The following is a 20,506-nucleotide window of genomic DNA, read 5'->3' as shown; positions in this document are numbered from 1 at the left end:
CCCACATCTTCAGCGGTGGCACGGTAAATGTATATTTCAGGGTCCATAAAGTTGGAGAGATTTTAGTTGTTGGCCCTTATCTCTCCTTGAATTTTTTCGACAATGTGTGTGATGTCCAAACTCTGTGTTAGTGTCATCAACAGCATTTCGTCATTCTGAATCCCATCCATGAACTCTTCATAGGAAAGTTCACCTGGAAAACACACACACACACACACACACACACACACACACACACACACACACACACACACACACACACACACACACACACACACACACACACACACACACACACACACACACACACACACACACACACACACACACACACAAACAAAACTTAAATATTTGAATGCTGGTGGTAACATATATTCATATTTAGTAAATAAGTTGCCAAGGTTAGGATATTTGGTTTTTTTTTCATCTACCCCCTTAACCCAGTGGGTGCCCCCCAATACCTGACTGGAGGTTACTCCCTTGGGTCTTACCATCTCCATTGATGTCAATCTTGTCAAACACCATGTTGGCAAAGTCCTCTGCTGATATCTCGAAAGGAACTCCATTGATTGCACGGATGGACTAAACATGACACAAAGAGATGACATCATGTTAACAACTGACATGTATTGTTGCTTACATTTCTTCAACCAGTAGATGTCAGCTAAGTTCCAGCTGTTTGCCTGTGCACCTTGTATTACAGACAGAATGTGGGTGGGATCTCTGTGCCTTGTATCTCATTCAGGCCCGAGTGGTCTGAGCAGGTTGTTTCAGGACAGTACTTGGGATTTCCTTTGGTTCGTCACTAAGCCAGCATATGTCAAGCTTTAACATGAAGGCTTATGTGTACCTTAATTATCTGAAGCAGCTCCTCACGGTCGATGCAGCCACTCCCATCTATATCATACAGTTTAAAGTACCAGCGGAGCTTCTGCTTCACTCCTCCCTTTAGCACCAGGCTCAGAGCGGCTACATACTCTATGAAGTCAATGAAGCCATCCTACAAAAAAAAGGGAAACCATGAACATTGTCATTAGCAGAGCATTATAGCATTGTATACACCTGTGGCATTAAAGTCTGTGCAAAAAAACTGGCACGTTGTGGAGTGAAGGCCTGTTGCCCACCCATTTTATAATTTATTTAAATGTAATACTTTGCTTCTCTCCCAAAATGATCTAATAATAATACAGCCATAACTACTGAATAAACACTTTTATTGGAAATTCCATATGGATAGAGATTCATAATTTATCCATAGCGTTTTAATTGACATGACAGATTTAATTGCTGGAATTAAAGTACATACAAACAAATACATTTTTTTATTAGTGGTTCTCTGATGAGGATGAAGATGATCAATATGATTCTTATTTTTTGTAGTATTAGCAGTATTGCCTATATTATGAGTATGACTTAGATTATTCCAAGTACTACCTGGCTGCAAATATAAAATTATTAATGTGAACCTTCTACATCTTTTTGTGCAAAGGATAGAGTTTAAAAACATTTCACTGTCAATGCAATTCAGGAAAGATGAAAAGAAGCTGATGAGTACACGTAGAGTTTCACTTTTACTGATATAGTAACATTAACATGAATATATTACCCTGCCAGAAGATTATAAATGAACTTACATTATTCATATCAAACGTTGTAAACATGGTCATAACGTAGGCATTTGAAGTGTCCGACAGATTCCTCAGGCCAAAGAACTGCTTAAATTCGTAAAAGGTGAGAAGTCCAGACGGGCACTCTGTCATGAATTTTCTATACCACTGATGACTCTCACAAGTTTGTAGTTCATCCACAGTCAAACCAGGTATGTTCCCCATGTCTGTTTTTCAAAATAAAGATATACAAAATCCTATAAAAACTCTAACCAGAATGTACAGCATCTACGGAGCATCCAGACATGGCCAGTATGCAGACTAAAAACAAGCAGCAGGATTCAGTGTGTGTGTGTGTGTGTGTGTGTGTGTGTGTGTGTGTGTGTGTGTGTGTGTGTGTGTGTGTGTGTGTAAGCCAATCATCTCTCTGTGTGTCTGAGTGAAAGGCTCAGAAGTTGTAAACTACTTTGCTTGCCAGCAAAGACTTAACTAATGAAAGAGACCTGTATTGTAAAAAAAATGCTTGTGTAAGCATCAGCTACCCAAAAACAAAGATTTCTGACTGACTTTTATAAATGAAACATCAATAATTACTGCTCATGTAAGCATTATTGTGCTTAATGAACTCTGCAACATACATGGCCTTATATTATTATAATGTGTTCACCTAACCAAAAACTCCTCAAATGACCAAATCTTTCTCCCTTAAATTAGTTTGTAAAAGAAATGTCTCTCCTTAGCACTTATGTTGGTTGTGAGTGGCCAGCAGTAAGCCTACTAAGCAGAAAACGTTTTCTGTAACTGGGATAGTATATACTAAGGAATTTGTGTACTTGATTATATTTTGTTCTATTCAGTTTTTTCATAAACAATATTCTACAGTCATGCTAGCAAGTGACATATTTTGTTAAAGCAAGTTAAAAGATCAGTTCACAGATAAATCAGATAAGCACGTAGGCTCACACAGACCTCACTGTGAACAGTTTTCATTGGAGCTACTCTACTATAGAAAAAAATGTAAGCAGGCTTCAGCTAACAGATATGTTATGTTGAAACACACTGCAGCTGTCATCTTAGTAACTGAACACATTCTTCCACAAAATATATTTGGTGACAATATAATCTTCAGTTTCATTTCCAACTGATCTATATCTTATCACAATGGAATGCAAAGTATTTATGGTCTTCCTATTTCGGTCTTCATTTCCCTTTACTTAAGTATCTGTAAATACATAATGTCAGCCTAGACTAGAATTACAAACGAAGGGGATGAAAGCAGGAATTGAAAATATGCTGTATATTAGCACCATCTGCCATCAGGACACTGCCATTTACAGCCATGTTTCATTAAAACATAACATTTTAAACAACTGTGTAAAGTAGCTTTATTAGCAATTAAAGGACATAAAAAAGAATGCTGCCATTGTGCCTTCCTCATTGAATGAGCATATTGTGGAAATACATTACAGAATAAATGCCTGAATAATTAAATGAATGGCCCAAAGAGCTTATGATGCACAGAACTGCTATGTCCCACAGTGAAGTAGATAAAGCGTGCCGGCACATTCTTCACATTTCAGTCAGCATCAGTTGGCCTTTGCGTTGGCACGATGAATTTTCACTGAGGACAGAGGAACTGGATGGACCGGTCTGGTTTGTCCCCACAACGGAAGTTTAGGTGTGACTGACAGACGTGCCAGAAAAACTGACTGTAGGAAAAAAAGTATGAGTGACTGGCTCTCTGGACGGCTTGAATATTTTAAAACCCACTATTATGTAATTAAAAGCTCAGGGCCAAAACTGCTCCTACTTAAATTTACTTCACTAAACACGGATTATTGCACTCATTATATGGATATTTAAATGTGATTATTTGTCATGCTGTATTTTATATCAATCTGATCGAGGAAATAGATAAATTGTCCTTATTGAATTATTTAAATGTTACCAGATTCATGGATCCGTACAAACCAGTGGTGTAAGAAGTTTTCAGATCTTTGACGTAAATAAAAGTAGTGATACTGCAAAGTATAATTAATGACTGTTTCTTTAAGTGATACAATGTTCTTATTTAACCATTTTTGCTGAGCGAGATAAACAGTGGATGCATGGTCGTCTTATCAAACGTTTGACCAAAACAAATTAACTCAAAGTCCACTTACTATCTGTTTTAGGATCTTTAAACAGAATCAGCGGTTCAGTTTTATATATACATATAAAAGTGTACTGATCTCAAGGTATTTAGACCAAAGTCATGGGATTTTTGATTTCATCAGATCATCATATTTTCTTCCTGAATATTTCACATAATTTTAGGTAGACTATTAAATATAATGTTTAATGTACTATATACCAATATATGATATAGTACACAATATATATGTATACATAGCCTATATAAGTAACTTGTAACTGCAGCTCCAAAATACAAGATGTGAAGTAAAATCTATGATTTTTTCATAGAAGTACCCAAACATTGAATTAAATTAATTATAAAGTAAAAAAAATAGGTTATACAAACATCATACTTGAGTAAATGTACTACGTTATTGTCCACCACTGGTATTATCTTTGTGTAACTGATGAAGAAAAAAAGATCTTTGTTTGTTTATCTTTGTTTCTTTTGTTTAGTGTACAGTTGGTGTAGGTTTGCTGTCAGGGGTCAGCACACTCTGAGCTTTAGAGGAATCTTGATCATCTTTAGCTTTTACCGTCATCTACAGTTATCCTGCTTATATAGGCCACATGCTTCACCATCCATAGGTAAATAATGCCACAGAGTTAATATCTGAGTGATGCCACAGATTTATAATAAAGATTAAAAGGTGGAGTCATAACAAAAACGTAATGTTTCAACCATGATTAATGAATAACTGATAACTGAGCAAACACCCAGAGGGATAAATAACATGGCACTAACTGATTTGTTAAGGTTTCTGACAAACACTACATTTCTGACCAAATGTTGTTCCACGGTCAAATTTTCTTTTTTATATAACAAATGCTCTTATGGATTTATGTTGTTCTTTTTTATTTTGTTTCATTTATCCATGTTTGGCCATTTCCTGATTTTGTTGTTGCATTTCATGGTATTTTATGTGTACCTATGGGATGGAAGTACTCAGATCAGATCATTAAAGTAAAATAATAGAAGCAATACCACACTATAAAAAAATTAAAGTCTTAAAGTCTCAAAAGTAAAAATATGCATTACATGTAAGCATTGGTAATGTTGTAGCTGGTTGAAGTGGGGTGAATTTTATTTTGCTTTATATACTTTTGTATAGTTTAAATGATAATAATGCATCATATTTTAGAAACTTATCATTGGTTTTGTATTTACAATCTTGATCATCAAACTATAACTGTAACCATAATTTCTGGCTTTGAAAGGTGCTATAGCCATAAAGTAGCCTATCGTTGTCACGGACGACCAGGAGACAGACTGCAGTAGAGAAGCTGAGCTTTATTAATAATGATCCAACAACGAGCAGGAAGCAACAGGCAGGAAATCTGGTAGCTGGGTAGGCAGGTTCCAGAGCAGCAGCAGACAACAGGATCCGAAGTACAGGGTAGGCAAACTTGGAATGACTAGGCTTAACGTGCGTGGTCAAAGCGTCATGTGGAAACGAGACTTGACAAGGAGTGTGTGTGGTTGTGCTGCTTATGTAGGTGGTGGCTGATTAGTTGCAGGTGGTGGACTGAGGATGAGGCTTGATGAGGTGCAGGTGTGTGTAATTAGGACTGAGGGAACTGGGAGAGTCTGATCTGCGTGAGTGACGAGGAGTATGAATCAGTGGGAGGAGTGTGTGCTGGAGAATGAGAGAGAGTGAGTGCTGGTGACAGTGAATGGGGAAACAAACAGTCAATGAACACTGACTAACAGTCCAAGACACCCTGACAATCGTAAAGTTTACTTACTTATGGTCGGAATGATTGTTTCATTACTCAATTTGTCATGAGGGCAGAGAAGTCATTTTGTTTACCATCAACATCTCACTTTCTGTTGGAAGCCCAAGCACTGGCCCATTGGTGACCCCCCTACAAAATAAAAGCTCCTTTGACTTTTTTATTAAGGTGCTGTAAAGGTAAACTGTGTTCTAAACATGTTTATGATGGTATGTTTTTAACCGAATAGGCCTAATACGTCTAATGAAACACTCTCAGTCAGCCTTGCCAAGTACATACACCACAGAGCAGCTCGTTCAGTGCGCAGGTGAGATTTGTGCTGGAATGTCTATGAAAAGGAGAGCCGAGGCCTCACCTGTTGGGAGTGTATTAAAACAGGGAGGAACAGAGAAAGGGGAGTAGGCGGGGTTTGCTCCATTTTCCCGAAAAGTCTGCACTAAATCACTGGAGTCAGGTTTAGGTTAGGCTACTGCTGCACGGCGCTACACCTGTCGCGAAAGTAGCTCACTTGCGCTTTACCTCGGATTTACCTATTGATTTAAAATGCGTCAATAATTGTGCCCGAACCGACCAGTCGTATCAATCAATAATCATGAAGAGGGGAACGTTGAATTTTCTGGGTCGAAAGAACCAGTCTCTTTTCGACACAAATATTAAAATCAAGGACATGGGTGAGTAGCCTACACTGCTTACAGGGTCCATTGGCTATAAGGGAGATTTACTTAAACTTTTACTGAAGAACAACACGACCTTTGTACTTTGTGTTGACACTGACAGAAGTGTTAATGCCATGAAGCTCTCATAGACTTATTCATACTGTTTGATCCTAAAGGAAATCCAAACAGCATTCTAATATTTCTAGGGAGCAGCAGGTGCCATCAAGCGGAGGAAACCTCTGCTTTGAAATGTCTCTTCTTGGTAAAACTGGATGACCTTGCACACTGACCTGTCCTCTGTCCTCCACCAATTGTATTCACTAAATGTTATTTAGTGTTGCCTTAATGCTTTAAAGAAATAAGGGATTGTGTATAACAATATCTAGAAACTCCAGCCAATTGGGAACATTGGTGTAACTGAATATCTCCAAGATCCAATACTCTTTAATATAATTGTAATAACATGTCTACAACAGCTGCTTTCAGTGTGTTTGTTTAACAGATTTTTGCTGTTCTGACCTGTCTGGGTGTAGTTTATGTGAATATGAGTCAGCTATAATCTCATATACACAACAAAATGATATCTAGTGGTGATTATGGTATAACCTGAAATTATTGTAAATAAAAAAGGAAATATGATGACAATACAGTAGGGCTGGATGACACAGATGAAATCAAAAATGCTTTTGTTTAAATACCTTAATATCAATACACATTTATTAGTACTATAAGGACATAGTAAGGCAAGGCAAGGCAGCTTTATTTGTATAGCACATTTCAGCAACAGGGCAATTCAAAGTGCTTTACATAAAACATTACAGAGAAGTTAGAAAACGATTAAAAAACAAATTAAAACATTAAAGAGCAGGTAAAAATGATTAAAAAAAAAATATGTTAGTATAACAACATAACAGCATATTAATGCTATTACAATTAAGCACCCCCATTTGCTGAGAAAGACCATGATATGCAGTTGAAAGCTCTAGAGAAATAGTAAGTGGACCTTAAGTTCAGTTTTTTTTAGCCAGACTATAAAAACAAAGTGAAATGATGACCATGTATTCATTATTATTATTATTTTTTAATTAAAGCAGCCTCTTAGACCAGGAAAAGAGTAACCAAAAGGTTGACCACGATATTAACACTAGATAATATCTACTCTCACATGTTGAGATCAGATTACAGATAAACCGCCCAGCTGCATGTGATTTAATTGGTGAGAGCAGCAGGAAAAGCAAGGGTAAATAATGCAAAACCGCAACACGAGAGAGAATATTTGACTATTTAAATCAGGCTGGTGCACAATAGGGAAACACATCATTTGGTTAGACTGGTTTATCATCACAGGCAATTCTTTCTGCAGTCGTACTGAGTTGATCCCACAGTTGCATTTTTGGTAACAAGTGCATGAACATCACAGGCCCAACATGATGGTTATACTTATTAAGTAAAGGAAAAACACTTTGTGTTCCTTGTTTATAATGTGCGGCCCTTTGGTCACTCTTCAATGAAAGGTGTTGACTAAATGCCTCTCAGTGACAGGTTTCTGTCACCAGTTACTTACTGAACACAAGATGACACTGGAATGAGCAACGAAGGAATGCACGACTTTTCTCCCGACCCCAGTGACCTCTGATAATATCAGTTAGTTTAAATTTGTTCAATTTAAGATAAAGACCGTTTCTACAAAACAAAGAATTATATAAATATCTTTTTGCCATTTTGACTTGCAGGATCATCAGGCTTTGCTGTTTGCAGTACAAACATAAAATACTTAGATAATAACTTTAAAATCATTAAAGTTTATGCTGACCTGTGATGCCTTCTCTTTTGAGAGAGAGAAATGTATACAAGTCAAATTAATTGAGCCAAAATTTATCATAAGAAATGTTCAAATCCTGAAATCAATTTGGCAAGTGTCACAACAGATAAACTATGTATATTTGGAAATACAGTATGATTAATTATTGTGTCTTATGCTACAAGTTGTGTTGCTGTAATTGACTTCAGTTACCACCTTAACTGTGCTTTTACTTCAACACATTGGTGAACTATAAACAAAGATTACAGTCATCTGTTTAGCTGCCTGTAACAGTATTTAGTTGTCAACAACAAAACTACCTTTAACAGCACATGGGTTCACACAGTAGATCGTTAGGTTGAGTGACAACTACTAAGAGGCCACTTTTGGTGCATCCAGTATGTCATTACCTGCACAATAACCAGAATGTACTAATCTTCACCGGAGAGGAGAACAATAGACAGTTGGACACAGTGCTGTTTCGGAAGGTGAAATGTTCTCATGAGGCTTTGACATTTTAGAAATTAACAGCTTTCTGGAAAAGTAATCATAAATACTGCATAATGTCAGCAATGGTGAATTTATTGTTCTTTTAAGTCAAAAGATATCTGCCCATGTTCATTTGTGTCTTACATCAACCGTATTGTTTGTTCTTTCTGGCCGAAGTATTCACAGAGCTTTGAGCAGAAATGTAATGGCTAAAAGCATGAACTGAAACTTGCTTTGCTCACAACGGACTGCCAGAGGATACAAATAGGATACAAATCTTTGGCTTTTTATTTCCTCAGACAAGGTGGAGCTGGTGCTGGGATCATCAGCGATCCCCGAGTCAGGAACTGCCAGCGTGCGGGCCAGACCCACTGTCAACCATCACACTGTGAGTATCTCAATAAAGCTTCATGGTGCATTACACTGTACATATTCACATGTATCACTCAATCGTTGACATTGTATAACATAACATAAAATATGCGTTTGAGCAGACTCCACCCTGTCGTTTATCTGCAATTAAAGAATTACTTTGTTGTTAGTCTCGCATTGCTAGACCTTCCTCCACAGCGCTGCGGAGGAGGAGGGTCTGGCTAGTCCACACAGCATTCAGGGATGGGAGAAAAACATGCTCTGGTTTATTGGCATTTCTTTAAACCAATCACAATCGTCATGGGCGGAACTAGGCGCCGGACAGAGCGACGGTGCCAAATTAGCCTCGGGAAGGAACTTGTTTTGGTAGAACATGTGTACGTTCAAAGGTTGTTTTATTCGTTCAACAGAAAACTCAGATTGAACAGATAGTCTAGCTAGCTGTCTGGATTTACCATGCAGAGATCTGAGGAGAGTTAACCATAGTCCACATAAATCCACCGGAGTTTAAAATTCCTACACAAAGAAAGTGGAAGGTAACATCCGGTGTAATTTCTGCCGGCATCGCAGCAATCCCCGAAGTGGAACGTCGTGGATATAGATTTCTTCATTGTGTACTCCATATCTGCAGAGCTGCACAGATGCAAATTAACTGATGAAGGACAGTTTAGTGTTTGACTGCGTTTTAATTTGGGTCAGTTTAAACAAGCACAGGGCTGGGACATGTTACCAAGTGTTCGTCAATCATTTTTAATTTTGTCAGTTGAGCATTGGTGCCGGTCGAGTTTGGAGATGTTTGTGTCTGTCTCCCTTGATAACTATAATATATTTTTATGTGGGAGTGATAACACTGACATTTTTCTTGAAATCATATGGAGTATGGCTGTGAAAGATGGCGTATATCATTGATATGTGATGAACCATATTTGGTTCCATTGTATTGATAATGTATCACCAGTGGTGGAAAGTATCTAATTACATTAAATGAAGTACTTTTACAATTGTGAGTTACCTGAATAGTTTTAATTGTTTCTACTTCATACTTCTACATTTCATTGGGACGTATTGTACTTTTTACTCCACTACATGTATCTGACAGTTAAAATTACTATTACTTTTCAGATTTAGATTTTACATAAAAACATATGATCTAATACAATACATTGTAAAAGATTAAACCAGTGGTTCCTAACCTTTTAGAAAAAGAAAGTGTGTCTAGTTGAGTCCCTCATGTACAGTATAACAATCACAGAATAAGCACTTTGTTTTTTGTTTGTAGGCTACTTTTACTTAAGTAGAATTTAAGAAGACATTTACTTGTGATGAAGTATCTTTACATTGTGGTATTGGTACTTTTTTTTAGATATTCCAATATACTGCTGTGTTTTTCATTTTTAAGTGGTTTGGGAAGATTCGTAACTCATAGCACTACATTAGCAGTCCACATTACTGTCAGGCCACCCATTATGTTGTCATGGTGCAAATATAAATAAAGAGCTCATCTCTGCTCTGGTTCACACAACTCAAGTGTTTGGGAGTGTTCAGTGAATGTGTCTGTGGCATGTGTTGGATGTGGCACACCCAGGACAGAGACTGCTGCGACAGATGAAAGTGAGTCATAGTGCAGGGAACAAACAGATGATCTCAAACTGGATCATACGCCATCTTTACTGACACACCCTTGGCCTATAGTGCAGTGTTGATACTTTCCAAGAAGCAACAATAAGTGCCCTGCGATTATTAGCCAAGATTGTCATTTAAGGCGTGATATCAGGCAGAAGTCCAATTTATTTTATAAATTATTTATTTCAAGCATTTAAAGCGCTGAAAAGCAGCATACCAGCAACATGTAGGTCCTATTTCATTACCAGCTTAATTCATACACTTTTGAAAGTGAAAGTGGTGCAAGCTTGTTGCATTATTGCATTAGCAGATTACTCAAAAGAGTCCACGTTAAGTCTAAGTCACAATAATGTCAAAAGGTACAGCAGAAAAGATATGTTTTGTGTTGCCCTTCCAAAGGGCATATACCCCGTTAACTCTCATGGGCTTGTATTGTGTCAACACAGTCTGTGTTTATTTTTGGTGGCGTTCGGGCCCTGAAGAGAACGGCCAATCTGCCTCACACTCAATCACACACGCACATACAGTACAAACACACAGGTATCTAAGTGACAGCCAGGCCAACATTAACAGTAGGACAATGAGATGAATAACAGGTGTATCCTCTGATTCACAGACTGCTCCTCATGAGTAAAGTATGGGGATGTGTGGTGTACAAAAATGATCCTTTAGAATCCTCCACCTCGTGTTTAGTCACAGCAAACCTAAGAACAGCCTAAATGCACCATTTAGAAACAAATTCATACATAGTGTTGTTGTTACAGAATAGTGAGTTTTATTAAAACAATGCATTTTATTTTCTATCAATTGTCAAATTTTAATGTTATTATATATACACTGGTTTGCTTTTCGACAAATTTAACTTTAAACTATTTGCAAATAAGGCCATACAGTTGGTACCTCATAACACCAAGACCTGAGAGCCATTTAAATTATTTGTCAGCAACTTTTGTTCTATTGATGCCAATAATGTAACACCTATTGGACATGCTAATTTGTGTTCAGGGAACATTGAGCGCTGCTCTCAATAGTTGAGAACGGGTTTGTTCACTCCAGGAGTGAATACTTGCCAGTAAAAAAAAAAAAAGCTTCTCTAGAACAGGAGGCAGAGTTTATGTCATGTTTTCTGCTGTTCCTTTACATTACATAACATTACATTACATTTAGCTGACGCTTTTATCCAAAGCGACTTCCAATATGTGCATTCAACCATGAAGGTACAAACTCTTGAACCATGTTATGTTTCTTGTGCCTTAGATGTTGAAATATCAACAGTTTGATGTTTTTTTCCTCAGTCCTCATCTGACAGTTTTCAAGGGTTTGCCGTCCCGACACCCAAAGTCCCCCTCCTCCCCCCTGTCACGGGTCCAAAGACCAACGATTCAGGTGAGTGTCTACCTACCTCAAATATGTATTTTAAGTTTTACGTGGAAAACACTAGAATTTCCTTATTTACACTCTGAAGGACCCAGATAATTTGCTGTGCCTTAACTCCGCCTCGGTTGATGGATCACAGCAATCAGAATGTCTCCATAAAGGGTTGAAAATGCAGGGCAGGTAAATGTTTGCCCAGGCTGTTGCTCAATAACCCTCTAGAATGTATCCAAACCGCATATTTACAAAATGGGGGTGTTTACATTTATAAAAAGAAGTAGATATCATTCATTTAATTTTAGCTGTGAGCAATTCTAAATCTGTCGTAAGATTACTAAATCACTTGTTTATCAGGCTTTAAACTGTTTATCAGGCTTCATTTAAGCAAAAAAGTTGTTAATTCTTTATAATCTGTCTCCTTTTTTTAAGATATCTGCTTTTTTAGTGAATTGTTGATGATAGAATGGAAGCACCTGATTGTATCCAGAACGAATCCAGGACTTTTATTGTATATTTACCAATTTATTGACATACTTAATAATTCTTACATAATTCTGAATATCTACAGTGTGTAAATGCATGAAACATTTAAGTGTGTGCTCCTGCTCCACAGTGTTCAACTTAAACTTTTCTCTCTCTTCTTTTTTTTTTTTATAGTCGGTGGAGATCGCTTGTCCAATGGATCTGTTATATCTGTGCCTGACCTCTTAGAGGGGGAAATATTTGTTCCTCCTCCTCCCTCTATGGCACCTCCACCCCCCCCAGGGACTTTTGTTCCTCCTCCACCAGACTTCATGGGTGACCTGAACAGTCTAAATTTGGCAACCCTTCAGTCTCCTTCCATGTCTGCTCCAAAACCGACCTCACTGCCACACTTCATGGAGGAGGAAGACTTAAACTTCATAAAACCGCCACCAATGGCTCCGCCAAAGCCTCCATCTGCTCTCACTATTGGCTCTGTATCATCAGTACCCAGTTCTAGTCCACCGCCTGCCAAAGTTCTTGAGCGTCAAACCTTTTCCCCACCACAGCCCCCTCCTGAAAGGCAACAGAAGACTCCTAAAAAACCACCTACAAAACCCATTAGACTGTCCTCTATTTCCAACTTTGACTCCCCACCAGAGAGTCCTGCCCCACCTCCCCCTGTGCAGACATCCACATTGTCCACTTTCAATCCCCAAAACACAGCAAAGCTTTACAGTGTTCCTAACACCTCCATTCTCAGCGGTTATGAGGAGCATGACTCAAGATCCAAGCAGATGTTACTCCTGGAAGATTCTGCCTCTGTTAACTCTGCCCCGGTGCTTGTCCCGGTGGATGGGAAAACCCCTAAAGTGGCTACTAAACCAGTTTTCAAAGATGTACAGGAGCTGAAGGAGAATTTACAAATTATCCAACCCTCTCAATCACTCTTGCCTGAGCCAAACAAGGAGGTTAAAACAGGGATAGTTTCAGCACAACCAGAAATAGACAAACCACTCCAGACTCCACATCTACCGTCACCACAGCTTCAGAAACTTAACAGTTCTCAGGTGAATTCAGAGCCCATCAAGGACAAACTTGAAGGATCTCCAAGTCAAGGTCGCAAATTCAGTCCAATAATAGATCGTAAACTACGCAACCTGAAGAGTAGTGAAACCCACGGGCCACGAGATGGACCTGCAGCTTCCCCGCTGGCTCTTTTAATGGCAGCTAAAGAAAGAGATAAACATAGATTGAGTCACCCTCTGTCGCGGGAAAACAGTGGCAAGACAAAAGAGCAGCCTAGTGCAAGTATTCACCAGAGTGTCTCGAGTCCCAATTCATTTATTGTCACCCCAAAGTCCAGCTCATCCTCTTCTCTAACATCTCTAGAGAGAGTACAGGAGAGTGTGAAGCCTGTCAGTCCTGTGGTACATCAGCAAACAATTCAGACTCCAGTGAAATCCAGCAGTCCTGCTCTGGTCAACGATCAGATGCCATCCACCAGTTCAGCTCTCAGTAGGATAGCTGCAGGTACCACCAACCTGGCTGAGCAGAGACACAATGCAGTGCAAAGCCCCTCAAAGTCTCAACCCATACAGCATGAGGATTTAAGTATGCCATTACTCCCTCCACCACCAGAGTTTGATGATTTTGACGAGATTATGGAGCCCCCTCCTTCCGTCCCTCCACCTGACCCTCCCGTGAAAAAGGCACCAACACCAACTGAGGTCCCTCTCCCTCCATCTCATGTTCCACCTCCGCCTCCAAAACCCAAACCCCCAGCAGCTCCAAAACTCCCACCTCCTGACATCGATGTCAAGCCAAAGATGCAAGTCCAGACAAAAGCCAAGGCGGCCCCTGCTCAGCTTCCACCCAATCTTTCACCCAGTCAGGCCACACTCCTGAGCATCTTACAAAAAAAGATGTTGGAAATGGACAACAAAATGGCCCCAGTGAATGAGGCAGAGTCCAGTTCTGATGACTGGGGCGCCCCCTTGTCAGAGGATCACATTAAGGTGCCTGTTGTCCCCAAAGCCACACCACAGAGCAAGAATTACCCTGTGGTTAACAAACCAGCAACACTGGACATGCAGGAGCTTGAGGATAAATTGGTCAGAAAATATCAGGAAGTAAAAGTTCCCACTAGGTAAGAGTGCTCAAATAGGACACTTTTTTTGAGACAGTGTTTGTGTACAGTATCAACTTATAATCATGTACGTTCTTCTTTTCAGCAACGGAACACAGTCAAAACATCCGTATGGTATGACCTTTACGGTTCGGCCTGGAACTAAACAGCCTATTACTCTGGTCAGTAAAGGGGATCCTTAATGTGATGTTATATTGATATAGGTGTTCTTCTGTTTAGCACACATTTCATGTGATTGGATGATGTGATTTTGCATCAGATGGAATTTGTACAATGGGGGGGAAAAAACACTTTATGTATGTTAAGAATGTCTCATAACAATGGTCTGCTCAGTTCTCAATGTACTCTGAATGTATTTATCTATCTTTGGAGAGCACACTATCACTGTCACATAGTGTTTTCTGTTTTGTATGTTAAGTGTCAGTCCAAGGACCACTTTTTTGGTTTCTTTTGGCTGCTGCTGTTTATTCAGTGTAAAAGTATATGTTGCCTTTTTAATCAAAGCTTTTTTATTCTGTCTCAATGCCACACGGGTGATACTTTAATATGCACATTCTAAAATGCTTCATGCTTAAGTTACTCAAAGCTTTAAAGTATATGCCGAGTGAAAATGAATCTACATTACACTACAAATTCCTGGATGAAGTTTTTGTAAGATGTATCTGTACTCTTGATTGTAAAATACAATAATAATGTAAAATGCAATTATTATTATTATTAATAATAATAATAAAAACATGTACATTATGTCCACTGGAACGAAGCCAACAGTTAATTCAGACAAGTGTGTTTCTCTCAGTAGGATTGTTTTTCATATTTATTGATCAATTGTTTTTTTCATCTGTATAATAGTTTTTTTCTGCAGTAAAATGTGTCCAAGTATCTACACTCATACTGTACATATCAGTTTATATAAGATTACAAAAGAACTTAATATTGTAAGATGTAGTTTTATGTAATGACAAGGTTGTATAATCAAAATATTTAAAATGTTGGTTGTAAAGTCTTTAAGCACCAAATGTTGTCCAACAACTAACTGGAAAATAAATCCAAGCAGTAATTGCATGTTTAAATAAATGTCATTGAGTTTTTTGTGCACCGGATTTTGTGTTAGTATCAAGACATCTTAGTTGAGAAAAGTCAAAAATACAGCTGACATTGTGCTTTTGGGAGTGCATATGAAAAAGAACTGGCATGACAGTTGCACTGTAGTTTATATAATAAATTGGGGGAAAGAGTAGGGAAGCACCAACATAAAGATTTTAATCAGCAATATCTTAAATAACCTTTTCTCTTTCTGTCTTAGGCTAGTCAAGTTATGTTAAGATTCGTTAGAGTTGCAGATCTCATTGCCCCCTCCTTAGTTTCAATCAATTCCTTGATGCCTATGGGATTATGATTATTTGATCCCATAGACACTCAACAATTTAGCCAAGATCGCCTTATATTGCGGTTTGACATAACTTCAGACTGCACAAAAAACATAAAAGGTCTGTCCTAAGGCATTTATTAGTTTTTGACTCTGGGAAAAACGGTGAAATACCCCAAAACTACCGTGTCTCTGAACTATGTCTTTAACCAAATCACACACGTTAGGCTATTCAATGTGATCATCTTTTGATAACGCAATATTTTTTCACTTCCATTCACTGAATCTCCCCCGAAACTGTTTGGAGACCACCCAGGAGGGGCCTGCATCCCACCTTGAAAACCTCTATAGTACCGGTATATGGTCTAGTCTAATGGTATACATGAACACTATTTATAATTCCTCTTACACCCAGTACTTTCAAACTACAGTTTCTTTCTGTAGTCTTGCTGTTAGCAAGGTAGAAAAAAAAAATGTTTTTACAAGGCAATTTTTGCCCCTGATGTTTGAAATTTGGAGCCATTCACATTGACTGTGTTTCATAGTGGCAAACGCCTTTATTATGGGCAATTTTGCCCGTAGCCCATAATTATTTCTGACACTGGTTGTTAGCATATAGTATATTCCAGGAAACACAAAGTGTCAAAATGCTCCTAATGTTCAACATACGTTACATTTAATGTAAAATTATGCAATACAAATGGGTTGCCTCAAGTGTAATTACACATGGAAAGGCTATACAGTATGAAGGAAGTGGATAGAGGGAGACCATAATCGTAGAGTAAAGTAGAAATGCACCAAGGCCAGGACAGGGAGAGCAAAAGTCCAACTATTCTGCACATATCTGGAGTACTAAATGACAATGAAACACTTTAATCCATATTTTCTGACTGACAGAAAAAACGTTTTAGATACACATGGAACCCCTCAAAAATAGGGGGGAAAAGTAGTTTTCTTAAAACATGTTCTATTCAAGGGGTGTGCGCATCTGTTGGGTCTAAGAGGAAGAGTTGGGAGCTTCGGCAGCCGGATTCACCGTGTGGTGAAGCACAAGGTGATCCCAGCCTACGGTTGTGAGAGTGTTGGAGGCATTATGGAGCCAGCACACACCTTTGACAAAGTCCTGGTGTCGCCGATCTCTAAGTCTGCAGAAGAAGAATATATGATTAGTATTTTTGAAATGGCACAGGAGGTTAACTATGCGTTTTATAGTATGAAGTAAAATAACTCACATTTCTCGCAGTTCAGAGTTCATAACCGCTAGGGAACAATCATCACTTATGGAGGCTAGCAAGGAGGCACTGGGAGGGGAAAATGTTTTGTTAAAAGTTGGTAGAGGAGGAATAAAAGAGCCAATGATACTATGCTAAAATTTATGTTTACCTATGTGTAGAGAAGGCGAGCCCGTTAACTCTGCGGCTGTGGACGTTCTCAACCCGTGCAGGCTCTGTTCCCAGGAAATCCTTTACGGTCACTCTGCCCAGCTCATCACCTTAGGCACAATAAGCATGATCAGAAATGCAGGGACTGCTGATGTAATGTCTCCGTCAATCAATAATCTGCTGCTTGGCCTTACCAAAAGCAATGGTGCTTCTGTGGTGGGGGTGCCAGGCTACAGTGGTAGGCGAGCAGCAGGGGGACTCTACATCTGAGACAAACAAAAAGACGGCAATTGACATATGCAAAAAAAAAAAAAAAAAGATTGGGTCTTGATGTAAGCTGGTAACCTGATGGTAGCTAGTTAGACAATTATCTGCCTGTGATACTAATTTCCACTGGCGTAAAATTAATTCCAATGCGGTCAACAACATGGTAAAAATGTCTGAACCTGGTTGTTTAAGCTGGGACATGTTGCTAACCTATTCTTGAGGCTGGTTTGTTTGGCTTTCTCCTGTCCCACATCAGCACACGGCCATCCTGTAGGATAACATGCAAGTATGAGTAAAGACAAGTTTTACAGTTCTTTATCTGCTCTTTATTACAGATGGACTATGTGTTGATTACACAGCATTTTATTGTAGCTTTCTTGTGTTACAACACTAGATCAAAATCTGTTCATCCTCATTAAAATGCACATTTGTGCAGTAATGTGCTCCAAAACCTAGTTCTAGCAATTATTGTATATTAGACGAGTTTTTAACGATGCATGCAAATTGTTGATCAGTTTCTTACTTGACCACAGGAGATGAAGAGAGACTCGTCTGTAGGACTGCAGGCAACACAACTGACTGGCTGTGTGTGCACTGGAGGAAGAAAAACAGTTAATGACATATTTAGTTATGGTTTTTAACCATCTTTACGAATGAGCGTTTTCATTTTTTCATTACTGAATTAAAATTAAAGCAAACATTCATATTACTACTATATAGATATACTGAGAGCAGTTTTGAGATGTTCCCTTACCATTGTAGGTAGTGACAGCAGTCTCCTGACTGAGATCCCAGACTTTAACTCTGTAGTGAAGTAAGGGAAAATGCGATTGTGATGAGAAAGGGGTGAAAAAAAGTGACTACCAAAATCATAATGCCAAATTTTAACACAAACAATCAACATGCTTCTGTTCTGCAACTATGTGTATCCATTTAAAATGTTGTCTAACCGACAGTCCATGCTGCCAGTGACAGCACCGTTTGCGCCAGTAACTGGGCTCACTGTGGTGACAATGTGGTCGTGCTCATGTTTGGTGAAGCGATTCACCAGTAGGCGTTCATCCTCTGCCAGTTCCCAGAGCTCCAGGGCACCTGCACAGGAACCAACCAAAGAACATCCAGTTTAACATCCAAGTCTCAAGAACAGTACTTGATACATAACTGCTATATGAATCTGCTTCTTACCGGAGTCTGATGCAACAACAACACCCTTTTCGGATACCCATTTCACATCTGTGACTCCAGTCTCAGTCTGCACACCGGCTTTGCAGAGTTCCTCATTGGGAGCCTGCTTAGGGTCACTGTAGATCCAAACAGAACCCTGCCAGCTCCTGCCACTGAGGCTGGAGGCACCAAGCAGCAGAGTACCATCTGTGAAGAGAGCCAATTGAGAAGAAAAACACACATTCAAAACCCCTATATTTTAATGCTGCCTCGACAGAAAACTAAACGGAGTTGTTAAGAGTCACTTTTCAATTCGGTTTGCATCCATTTCACAGAGTAGCTCATATTTAAGCTGCTAAATGCAATTTGTTTGCGTAGTAACGTAACTAGTCACCTGCAACAAATAATCTAGCTAGGCTGCAGAGCATGTGCACAACTTTTATAAACAAAATGTTGTTTTATTTAACATTTGGCGGATTGTATATACACCAAATAACCCGAGGTAAATAGTCTAACGTTAACCAAGTAGCGGCACCACGTGTTTACCGGTGTAACCTTCAGCTAGCTTGCCTTGTTACGTACCTGCTCTGTATTGCGCTGAGCTTAGATGCTTCTCCATGCACGCTGGAGCATTGGGGGGTATGTTCCATCGGTTTTCCTTCACCATGTTAGTATCAACTGCACTTTTCATTCAGATAACTCACTTTCACAATGGCTACAGCAGTAATTTTCCAAACAACGTTAGCGCGATGTGGGCGTTAGCCAGCTAGCTGTTGCTGTTTGCTTGCAGAGAAAACACGGTTTTTGTCTTTGGCTTATTAGTGAAAGATAGCTAATACGTTAGCTTACTTTAGCTAAAATGTAGCTAACTTTTCTAAGAATGAATGAACGAGTGAGTGAATACCGAAGAGCAAAACATGCATGGGACCCATAGACAGTACAGACACTTCCTGCTCGGACTCTTCTTCTTTTTGAGTTTATGGTAGTTGATGCCTTTATATGGCGCATTACTGACATCTTCTGGACTTTTATTTCTTCTTCTTTGAGGTTTTACGGCAGTTGGCATCCACAATGTTGCTTTACTGCCTTCTTCAGGTTTTAGCATTTAATTAATGCATTTATTTATGATGAATTTCAACGGATTATATTGATCAACATACTGTAAATGTGCCAGCTAGCTAATTTACAACTGTAGAGCTTTGGCGAGATGTTGTATGGAGGAACTCAATTGACATGGGAATTGAAATAGAGCATTTATTTATTTAATATCTAATTGTAGCCTACATTAAAACCAAGTAATTAACAAAGTGGGTTTCAAATCCATTATGAAATAGAGGAACAATAAAAGAATTTTCAAATGAAACTTTAATAAAGGAAACAAATTCATAATTTAAAAATACGTGAATTATTCCTAAATAGTAAAAGAGCATTTAAAAATCAATTTGAAAATGCAGTTTTAAAAACAGGAAGTAATAACTGAATTCACAAATTGTATTAAGAATAGAGCTTTTAAAAATAGCATTTAAAAATCAATTTGAAAATGCAGTTTTAAAAACAGAAATAAATTTGCAAACCAAATTAAGAATACAGCTTTTAATAAGGCATTTAAAAGGGCAATTCCTTTTTTTAAATTTTCAAATAGCATCAACCTTGTTTCAAACACCTCTCGAAGTACAATTTCCAATTTGGCCGTAAAGCCATCACGAAAACAATAAGATAATATTTTTTGCCAGATTTCGCAGTAATAAGTGGACTTAGCCCATTCTTGTAGTAAGAGTTTTTAAGTAGGCTAATAGGCCTAGTGAGCCAACTTATAACCTGGTGACTTGATTTGATTAGGCTATTAATCGCTACATTTTCAGATCACTTTCCAAAACTTGGT

At 38.6% G+C, this 20,506-nt stretch overlaps 3 protein-coding genes across 3 annotated transcripts; 1 reads left to right on the top strand and 2 right to left on the bottom strand.

Annotated features, from left to right (window-relative positions):
- Window positions 1–41: 41 nt before the first annotated feature.
- On the bottom strand, window positions 42–1,832 carry LOC120558021 (guanylyl cyclase-activating protein 1). Its single transcript, XM_039798841.1, has 4 exons — window positions 1,635–1,832; window positions 851–1,000; window positions 492–582; window positions 42–193 (listed from the first exon to the last, which is right to left on the bottom strand). Exons 1-4 carry the CDS (start codon window positions 1,830–1,832, stop codon window positions 63–65), a joined length of 570 nt encoding a protein of 189 aa, XP_039654775.1. The 3' UTR covers window positions 42–62.
- A 4,108-nt stretch (window positions 1,833–5,940) lies between these two features.
- Window positions 5,941–15,538, top strand: LOC120556688 (uncharacterized protein C6orf132 homolog). The gene is made up of 5 exons (XM_039796364.1): window positions 5,941–6,187; window positions 8,762–8,850; window positions 11,753–11,843; window positions 12,489–14,442; window positions 14,528–15,538. The coding sequence occupies exons 1-5, from the start codon at window positions 6,109–6,111 to the stop codon at window positions 14,622–14,624; spliced, it is 2,310 nt and encodes a 769-aa protein (XP_039652298.1). The 5' UTR covers window positions 5,941–6,108; the 3' UTR covers window positions 14,625–15,538.
- An 806-nt stretch (window positions 15,539–16,344) lies between these two features.
- On the bottom strand, window positions 16,345–19,608 carry wdr77 (WD repeat domain 77). The gene is made up of 10 exons (XM_039796365.1): window positions 19,207–19,608; window positions 18,646–18,831; window positions 18,411–18,552; window positions 18,215–18,264; window positions 17,984–18,054; window positions 17,671–17,728; window positions 17,388–17,459; window positions 17,195–17,303; window positions 17,044–17,112; window positions 16,345–16,956 (listed from the first exon to the last, which is right to left on the bottom strand). The coding sequence occupies exons 1-10, from the start codon at window positions 19,313–19,315 to the stop codon at window positions 16,809–16,811; spliced, it is 1,014 nt and encodes a 337-aa protein (XP_039652299.1). The 5' UTR covers window positions 19,316–19,608; the 3' UTR covers window positions 16,345–16,808.
- Window positions 19,609–20,506: the final 898 nt, after the last annotated feature.

This window comes from Perca fluviatilis, chromosome 4 (assembly GCF_010015445.1).
Source record: "Perca fluviatilis chromosome 4, GENO_Pfluv_1.0, whole genome shotgun sequence".
NCBI lineage: Eukaryota > Metazoa > Chordata > Actinopteri > Perciformes > Percidae > Perca > Perca fluviatilis.
Note: the sequence above shows the minus strand (reverse complement) of the source record. Positions and strands in the feature narration are given on the sequence as shown.

Bases quoted from the DNA above. Each gene is read 5' to 3' on its own strand.
- LOC120558021 (XM_039798841.1), bottom strand. From the start codon at position 1,832: ATGGGGAACATACCTGGTTTGACTGTGGATGAACTACAAACTTGTGAG. The intron at 1,001-1,634 runs GTAAGTTCATTT...TTTTTTTTGTAG, and splicing joins CAACGTTTGATATGAATAAT to GATGGCTTCATTGACTTCAT. The intron at 194-491 runs GTAAGACCCAAG...TGTGTTTTCCAG, and splicing joins GATTGACATCAATGGAGATG to GTGAACTTTCCTATGAAGAG.
- LOC120556688 (XM_039796364.1), top strand. From the start codon at position 6,109: ATGAAGAGGGGAACGTTGAATTTTCTGGGTCGAAAGAACCAGTCTCTT. The intron at 8,851-11,752 runs GTGAGTATCTCA...TTTTTTCCTCAG, and splicing joins CCACTGTCAACCATCACACT to TCCTCATCTGACAGTTTTCA. The intron at 14,443-14,527 runs GTAAGAGTGCTC...TCTTCTTTTCAG, and splicing joins GAAGTAAAAGTTCCCACTAG to CAACGGAACACAGTCAAAAC.
- wdr77 (XM_039796365.1), bottom strand. From the start codon at position 19,315: ATGAAAAGTGCAGTTGATACTAACATGGTGAAGGAAAACCGATGGAAC. The intron at 18,832-19,206 runs GTACGTAACAAG...CTCTCTTCACAG, and splicing joins CTCAGCGCAATACAGAGCAG to ATGGTACTCTGCTGCTTGGT. The intron at 17,304-17,387 runs GTAAGGCCAAGC...ATTGTGCCTAAG, and splicing joins CAGAAGCACCATTGCTTTTG to GTGATGAGCTGGGCAGAGTG.